The sequence below is a fragment of the Poecilia latipinna genome, unplaced genomic scaffold, assembly GCF_001443285.1.
Source record: "Poecilia latipinna isolate Pla-1442-1.1 unplaced genomic scaffold, P_latipinna-1.0 Scaffold53, whole genome shotgun sequence".
NCBI classification, from domain to species: domain Eukaryota; kingdom Metazoa; phylum Chordata; class Actinopteri; order Cyprinodontiformes; family Poeciliidae; genus Poecilia; species Poecilia latipinna.
The window spans coordinates 489,950-498,760 of NW_015112669.1; the positions used below are offsets into that span (position 1 = coordinate 489,950).

Here is an 8,811-nt window from a genome sequence, read left to right on the forward strand (position 1 = left end):
AAAAAAAAAAAGGACTCACAGAGATGTGACATCGGGGGGAAAGCTGCGAGGAATCGACACTGCGCTTTCGCACAACGCGTTATCTTTGGTGCATGTGCATGACATGGGACAGCGCTGCTGCCTGGCTCTCTTGCTCTCCACTGAAGGTACAACAGAAGCCACCACGAGTAAACCGAGCCAGAGCCACCTCCTGGGTATTCTGCATGTATTTTCCATCCTTGGGAACCGCTGCGGGCACGACTTGCGCGTCGAGCAGCCCTACACATGAACCAGGCTCTCCGCCGTGCTTCCCTCCCCTGCTGCTGCTGCTGCTGCTGCCAGGAGGCCGAGCGACGCGCTGTCCGCCCCTGTTGTCTCCACCGACGGGGCTGCGCGCCTTCTTCGCCGCCGATCCGGGGAGTGGAGGGTGATCGAACCCGGAGTCCTCCCCCGTCTGATCTGCAATTACACAACCCGGACGAAAAACAACAACAAAACAAAACAAAACAAAAAAACAAAAAACAAAGAAAAAACACGAGCGTGTATCTTCTGTGGCACAGATGAGAACTAATCAGAAGTGCGGTGTGTGTGGAGCAGAGGAGAACGCCAGCTGGCGCTGTGACAGACGAGGTGTCAGGGCAGGTGGGGATCCCAGCGGGAGCAGACGGAGCATCTCTATCCAAAAACCACGCCTATGGTTTCAGCCAACGCTGCGCGCTCGATGTCAACCTCCTGGAGGATTCCGCCCAATGGGCAGGCGGATCTGGTTTTATTTTTTCCCCTCCATCAATCAACATGTACAGTACAGACAATCACTGTAAATTAAACTCCAACACGAACCAGCTGATTGCTGCCTGTATGGTGCAGACGCTACCTAAGCTATCCATGAGGGAAGCGGCTTGGAAAACCGGGTTAGAATCGATTGTTGCAGACTGATGGAAATGCACCTGCAACATACTGACTTATTACAAACCCATTAGCCTTAGTTACATTTAAAAACTTGGTTTTAGATAAATAATATATTCATTTGGCGCATTTCCTGGCTTCTTCCCGGTTGCCATGGTGACAAGAAGATGCTCATAATGTTTGAGACCAGTGCTGAAAGGGAAGTCCTTCGGACGTCTGTTCAGCTAACAGAAAAACCCCAGGGCCCCTTTTAATCTAAAGTATCATCTCTGTAAATTAGAATGTCATCAGAAAAGTTACTAACTGAATTTGAAAAGTCAAACTCATATTGATTCATTACACACAAAGTGATATTTCAAGCATTTATTTCTGTTCATTTATATTATTATTGCCTTCAAGTAGAAAACATGTTTCTCAGACAATTAGAATATAATACAAAATGAGTAAAATATATTTTGATACAAAAATGTGCAGCTGCCCAGCAGGCAGTCATTGAAACCAGAAACGGTCATTGGTTAAGAAGATGGCCGTTTACAAAGTACTGTAACCAAGCATACTTATGGAAAGTTGAGTGGAAGGAAAAAGTGTGGCAGAGGTATGTGCACAAGCAAGAGGGATAAACAGGATGACTGAGTTGTAAGGCAAACCCTGTTGAAGATATATATATATATATATATTTTTTTTTTTGAGCCACCTCACGCAGAAGTATTCAAGAAATAATCCACAGCATCGTCACTCCCTGGGGTATCCACTTCAGAACCAGAAATTTCAGAAAAGTCTTACCTAAGCTGAGACGAACGAGAGGCTGGACTGTTGATCAGCTGTTTATCAGTGGCTCAAATTCCTTAAGAAATGAAGGTGCCATGAGTCTGGAGGAAGAGAGTAGAAACACAGAAGCCAACGTGTTTCAGTTGCAGTGACAAGGTAACACACAGATGAATATGGGAGCCAAGAGATCTGATGCTGATGGGCCACAGAATCAAGTCCAGAGTCAGCGCCAAAATCTACCGGGAAATTCTTGCGCACCATGTGCTTCCTCTGCTGACAAACTGATTTCTTTTTCCATCAGGACCTGACACCTGCCAACACAGCAAAACTATCAATATCTCTCAGGTAATGTTGGGAGGGAGATGAGATACCTCAGCAAGAGCATCAAGGCCGCTGGAAAAAAGAAAGCCAGACTTCCTTAACACCTCAGCAAAGTCGCAGGCGGATTCCCGCCATGCACTAATGCAGGAATTAAAAAGAATCAGTGCAAATGGTAGGGCCCATGGAGTCATCTTTCTGCCAGTTGACATTCTGTGTTGAAAATAGTTTCTTTATTGGATTTATGCAGATGTTTTGATAAACTGAGTCCTCGGCTATTATTAGCCGCATAGCTCTAATCATTCAAACAGCTGAAATGCGTCACAGCTTGGGTTCCACTGCGTTTGCCTGCAGAACATCACATTGACAAGACCTCTTCCTCTTTGCCAGAAATGCGTGCCGAGAAGACTTCTGGGAGTCTTCACTACATAATTCTTCAGATCCCATTAGAGTTGTAGGATTAATATGTTTACCCACTGTATGCGCACCAGATCCGTCTGGGAAGAAGCTTTTTAAAAGGTCTCTAAATAAATACACTCTGTTCTCAACCTCCTGTCTCCCTGTCCCTGATGTGATTACACCATTAGATGCCCGGTGCCAGTTTACCATGATAACACAGTTCTGCCTGTATAAATGAAAGCAGGGCATTTAGAGGGGGAAAGGGGAGGCGGTGGTCTGGATGTCATATTTAGTGGTATGCAAGTGTATTGTGCCAGGAAGAACGGAGTCTCTTCTTCTCAGAGGAAAAATGTGGGATCGGGTTGGGCAAGCCTAGCAGCCAAAGCGTTTTTCTCACTTTCAGTTTTGCTGCACTACACGAAGAACACTGGATTTCATTGTTGTGCTGGTTGGTGGTGGAGTTTCATAAATGTCATCATTCACAGTGTGTAGTCATATTCTTTCAGTGGAATTTGGGACAAGTGTCCTGTGACTTATGTAACTTCATTTCCAGCTGTTTCGACGTACTTCCTCCCTTTTGGAGAGTATTTTAGATCTTTGAATGATACACACAGATTTTACAAGGCACTTCACCTCTGGTACTTTGGGCCTTTACTTTGTTATGACTTGCTCCACTGGGGGAACACAGAGAGCTCAGCTTCATGCCTAATCAATGATTAAAGGTTTAATCCAGTCATTTTACATCAATTTATTTTCACGAAGAAACAGAACAAATCTCCAGGTAAAATGCATTTCAAATCATTTCAGAACTGCGGTTCTAAACTGACATGCAGGCAAAATTGCAGATTATTAACCGGCATTGAACATGTGCTGTGACTCCTAAACAAAGAAACAGAACTGAACTTCCACGGGTTAGATTCACTCGAGACAGATTTCCAGGTGCTTCAGCAGCTCTCTGTATTCGCTGGCTGGGTACTCGTTCTGGCAGGTGGGACACTCCAGGACGCTTTCATTCAGCACGCTGGTGTGAGAGGAGGACACCGGGTTGTCTCCGGGGGACGAGGAGGGCGGCATCGCCTCTTCACATGAGTCCGGGTCCTGCTGGTCTCTCTGACACGAACAGAGCCAACAGAGTGAGTCAGTTCAGATCAAGTATCAGGTTGAGCCTGACTTCTAGGAGAATCTGTAATTCTTATCCTATGAGACTCAAAGCTGCACAGGTTTCACAGTAAGAGGTGAGAGGATGTGTATGGTAATAAAAGCAGAAGCGTTAATCTAACTTTGGCCTTACTTTGAAGTAAGACGCTTTGCTTCCTACGCTGAAGTAAGAAGCAAAGCGTCTTACTTCAGCGTCTCTGAGTTTCATCACAGAGAAGAACTACAACCTGAGCTCTTTGCCGTATTCATGCCAACCTTTGCCTGATCTGGGGAAAGGCCTTCAGCTCTAGGAAGCTTCTTCAGAATTCTGATCATTTGCTTCTTTAAATATGAAGAGTCCCGCTTTGCATCCTCAAGGTCTTGTGAAGAAATCTTGATCTAGAATTTAAAAAAAAATAAATAAATTGCCAATGCAGGGAAACTTGTAAAAGTGTAGCGGTATTGGAAGAACATTTGAAAGCTCTTTTTTTATAAGCAAAACCTCACGGAAGGAAGGAGTAAAAATTAATCTGCAGCTAAATGGATTAGGAGCATCCAGATGCTTCGTAGGTAAAGAAATCAGAACTGAGACAAGTGGAAAACGTTTGTTTCTGTCCTACCTGTCTTTCCAGCTCTGAAATCTTTTCCTGGTCTGCATGGTGATGGTTTAACATGTACCTCTGATAGAGGCTCGCCTGAGAAACAAGCAGACATTTTTGTTTTCTGGTCTAGAATCCTTCATTTTCTGACATGAATGGAAAGATTTTTTTATTTTTTATTATGGTTTTACAAACTAGCTACTAACATTGTAGTTTTAAGAACTGGACTGTATCATAGGTCGGCATGTCATGAGCATTTACCTGCAGCTCAAAGTTCGTAGACCTCCGTTTCTCCTCCTTCAGCCTGGCTTGGAGTTCTTGGGTCTCCTCCCTCAGCTGTTGCTCTTCCTCCTCGGAGTTATGACATTCTTCTTTTGGGCTTCCTTTGTTTATTATTTCACTCTTCAGGTGGTGGGTGAGAGCCTCCAACTCTTCTTCTCTTGCCCTGAACCTAGACGTGGAGTTCTTATGTAGCTGACAACCGCATGCAATCTTCCCTGTTTAAGACGGGACTGAAAGGGTCTCATTTTGCCGCACGCGTACCTTTTTTCAGCAATGATCAGCTCCTGATGAGTCACTTCAACTTGTTTTTTAAGCATGTCCAGCCAGAGATCAGCCTCTTTCACGAGGCTTTCATAGATTTCTTTAACCTGTCTTTTTGCCTCTGCTGTGTTGAAAGGATTACAAGGCAACAGAAAGATAAGTAATGGAACTTGTTAAAGTTGTTTACTAAGCACTATGTCATCTTGGGAAAAAAAAATGCTGCAGATGGTAATAATCACTGTCACTATGGGATACCACAAAACAATCTAGATGTCTTAGAAAACCTAGTTGTGATAGTAGGCTGCCCTCTGTTGTATTACTGGTGAATACTTGCTGCCCACTGTCCCTTTGACTCACCATATGAATGCTCCTCATTGTGCTGCATTGAGTGGGCCTGGTTGGTTTCATTCAGATGCTTCTCCAGCCATAACATTTTGTCCAGAATTGCCCTAACATAGGCCTCTCTCTGCTGGTCATATTCCAGCCACTGCTTGTTCTTTTCCAAAGCCTTGAAGGATCGGATAAATGAATGAGAAGAACACAAAGAGGCAGCTGGACGAGGAGAGGAATGTGAAGCCCAAATACTTAGCGACATGCTATGAATCTGACCCAGTCATACTTTGTCACATGAAAAATTAAAGCGAGCAAAGTAATTTTCACAACACTTGCATCGTTGAGCATATGCTGCAGATGTGAGACAGCTTCGTCATTGGAGAATGATGGGGAATCCTACAAGACAAGAGAAAACACAGAGCGTCGCACCTTTCAAAATCAACCATTAACGTCAACATAATTTCAACGGCAACAGTGAAAAACGAGCCGCGCGGAAGGAAAATCTGTGAAAATTCACAGAAACAAACATGAGGCATGATTAATCCAAAACAAGAGAAAGAAAAACTGCTGCCATCTAGTGGTTTAAATCGAGTAAGACAAGAGCTCCCTTAGAAGAAGATGAGAGCAACATAACTTAGTTTAGCAGTTTTGCTGTTGTACCTCAAATATTTCGCAATGCTGAGAAACATTTCTGCTCCTCTTTCTGTGACATCACAGCAATTAGTCGGTGTCGACTCGACTTTTATCGTGCTCACCTCGATGTTAAAAAATGTGAACACCTGCGACCCCCTACCTCTGAGGTCGAAGTTGTTTTTTCATCTTTTGCCGGAAGCTGCTGACGACTCTCGAGCTGCAGAGTTTCAAGAGTGAGGAGTTTCTGTAAGCAGGTCAACAGCAAAAAAAAGTGGTTTTCAAAGCCAAGAAAAATATTAACATAAATAGAACAATATAGCCAGACTCTCAGAAGTTCTTTCCAACAATAGCTAAAACATAATTTAACTTCGCTGTGCTTACCTCCACAAGCTTATTATGTTCGGCGTGATGATGGGACACCTCAGCTAGAGTCTTCTTCAGCTGGATATTCTCCTTCTTTAAGCTGCTGATGATCCTTACGAGCTCAAAGCTGAGTTTTTTCTTGAGTGAGGCATTGCTTTTATAGGCTGTCATCTTTATTACCTGATAAGAAGAATTAGAGCCAGTAGAACAACAGGAGACTGGAAGATGCTGTGTTTTGTAAATATGAAAACACAAAAACATCCACACTGTAGTAGTACAAACCACAAAGCTGTTGTTTTTCAAAGCACCTTTTGCAATATTACGTTTTATCTAGAAACTTGAGGTAAAGCAACCAGGTGCTTTCGGATGCTACAAAGGCATTTGACTAAAGCGTAGCCTGGTATCTTTGGTCTTATTGGTGTCTTCTATAGTAGCTTAAAAACGTAATTCATTATTTTGCGTTTTTTTTTTTTTGCATTATCTTTACTCTTTTTTTCTTAATTCTCTATTTAGATAATTTAACTATTAGTAGGCGAGGTAGGGGGCAGTATGAGACTCCAGCAGAATAATATCTTAACAAAAAATGAAAAAAAAAAAAAAAAAATCCTGTTCAGGGAAATTTTAGATAAAAGAAACAAAAGAATAAGAATGGCCACAGGTGAGTACATTTCTGTTGCAAAAGAAACAGAAAGTGATTTTATAAGCTCAGTAAGTACCTTAGTTTTAATATGACAATAATAATGGGAAATGTCAATATTTATCTTGCAAATTTAACACTTTTCGACAACACAGCATATCCAAGTTATTTGTCAATAAAATGTAAAATTAATTTAAAAAAAAATCTGATATTTTTGGAGGATATTTCTTCCTTGGTGGCCAATTTTATTTTATTATTATTTTTTTTTACATACAATGGCCCTAAGACAAACACAAAAATGTATAAAATTATGTAATCTTTTTCGTTTAAAACAAAAAAAGTCAACATTTATTTCTACTGCTAAATAAATTATATAACAGTTGATTATTACAGGTAATATATGTAACATTTGCTATTTTGAAACACATACTGAAGACAATGAAAACCTTCTAAGTTTCGCTGTAATTTACAAGTGCTTACTTATCAGAATAGCACATATGCATAATATACATTTCCAAAGCTGTGTCATCCAAAGCAATTTAAATCACAGGAACAGAAAAGGAAAGTTTAAGTAGTTTTGAAACCAACTCTTCAAAACCTTTAACCTTTGGTACCAGTATCTCGGCAATGCATACCAGGCAATGAATGTTTTACCAGGAGTTAGTGAATCTTTGTTTGTCTTACAAACAGCAATCAAAAATCAACACTGATAATATTTCTAGAAAAAAACATAACACCTGATTTCATCTGAAATTATCGATGGTTAGGCTATGAGGGCAGCTAAGCACATTTCTAGAAGATAGGTTAGCTAAAACAATCATTTTTAAAGCCTCATTTTTACAAACATAAACATAGAGGTAAGTGACCCATAGACAAACTTGTTTTTAACAAACCTCAGCACGTTAAACAAGCTGACGGTTGACTTTCGAGACTTCCGGTTGGTCCGGTTGGGTAAACAACTGAAAGTCAACCGTTGGGTAAATAAATTAGACATTTATTTACCCAAAGAAGATCATTTTCCGATCTGATAAGTGTTTCTTTTCTGTCTGTCTTGATCTTTTAAAAATATATATAATTTCTCGGTTCGTCAGTCAGTCTTATTGTGTATATTAGATTTAGCTAGCTGAACAAATTAAGCCAACGCTACCGGTGGTATTCTGGGAATTTAACATGTAAAGGTTTTTAACACTGTTTCAAACGAAACCCATTGAAATTGGTTATTTTATTTTTACCTGAAAACGTCTGCTGCTATCAAAAATGTGGCCTTATTCTTCTGAGGTATCCTTTTTTAAACGGAACTCACTACAAGCGTTAGGCGCGAAAGCTTCCGTTTGTAAAAAGAAAACAGCTATATTCAATGCAGCAACGTTTTGGCACAAATTCAAAGTTCCGTTGCAGTTTATACAGTGACAAAAACATCATCTAGAGAGAATCACAAGATATTAAATTTGCGTAATAAATTATTATTATTATTATTATTATTATTATTATTATTATTATTATTATTATTATTATTTTGCTGCTTTCCAGACAGCATCACGCAGTCGGCAGGACAGGAACCTGATGATGATTGGTCTAGGAGCGCTGCGATCTTTCGTCTTGGGACCTAGTCGGTGAGCGACATCTTTGAAGGATACCTGCGTGTTCTTTTCCTCAGGAATTATAGCCTGGGAGATTTTAATAGCAACCAGGCGAGCATCTTCATTATCCCTCTCGCCAGCAAATATTATCTTAAAGCACTTAACAAGACAGTCTAAATAATATCTACTCTTAGAAATATGTAATCAAATTTATCCAATACAATCAAATATGTTCAAATTCAATTAGACATTTCAGATCCTATTTGTAAAGCAATTTAGTCAAAGTCACTTTATAATGCCATTTTGATGTAAATTTATTTAAGGAAGCCAGAGAATTCTTGGCACCAGTAGTTCTTGCAGATGCCATTAAAATTATACAAAAGGTATATACATCATTATTATTCAGCTTTATATGCCTGTGGTTATCAATCATTGTTATACATTGAAAGGATAGCAATGTCTTGTTATTGTTAAGCACCTGGATTTAAAAAAAAATTACAGCATGATCGCATTTTTCAATACCAGCCATCAGAGTGTAATCATCTGTGTTTCAGTCCAGCTTCATGCCAGTGGTACTTCCAAATAAAGTTAGGGAGAGTGAACAGAAGCAACAGCA

The 8,811-nt window shown here is 40.4% G+C and overlaps 1 protein-coding gene across 3 annotated transcripts; it reads right to left on the bottom strand.

Annotated features, from left to right (window-relative positions):
- Positions 1 to 3,074: 3,074 nt before the first annotated feature.
- Positions 3,075 to 7,991, bottom strand: LOC106959715 (centrosomal protein of 55 kDa-like). 3 transcript variants are annotated; one of them, XM_015052475.1, is made up of 10 exons: positions 7,848 to 7,990; positions 5,997 to 6,158; positions 5,776 to 5,859; positions 5,259 to 5,378; positions 5,007 to 5,157; positions 4,650 to 4,773; positions 4,368 to 4,557; positions 4,128 to 4,202; positions 3,784 to 3,906; positions 3,075 to 3,480 (listed from the first exon to the last, which is right to left on the bottom strand). In XM_015052475.1, the coding sequence occupies exons 2-10, from the start codon at positions 6,147 to 6,149 to the stop codon at positions 3,289 to 3,291; spliced, it is 1,212 nt and encodes a 403-aa protein (XP_014907961.1). In that variant the 5' UTR covers positions 6,150 to 6,158; positions 7,848 to 7,990; the 3' UTR covers positions 3,075 to 3,288. The 3 variants fall into 3 exon arrangements, with proteins under 3 accessions (XP_014907961.1, XP_014907969.1, XP_014907974.1); XM_015052483.1 differs by having other exon boundaries at positions 5,319 to 5,378; positions 7,848 to 7,989; XM_015052488.1 differs by lacking the exon at positions 3,784 to 3,906 and having other exon boundaries at positions 7,848 to 7,991.
- Between the last annotated feature and the right edge of the window lie 820 nt (positions 7,992 to 8,811).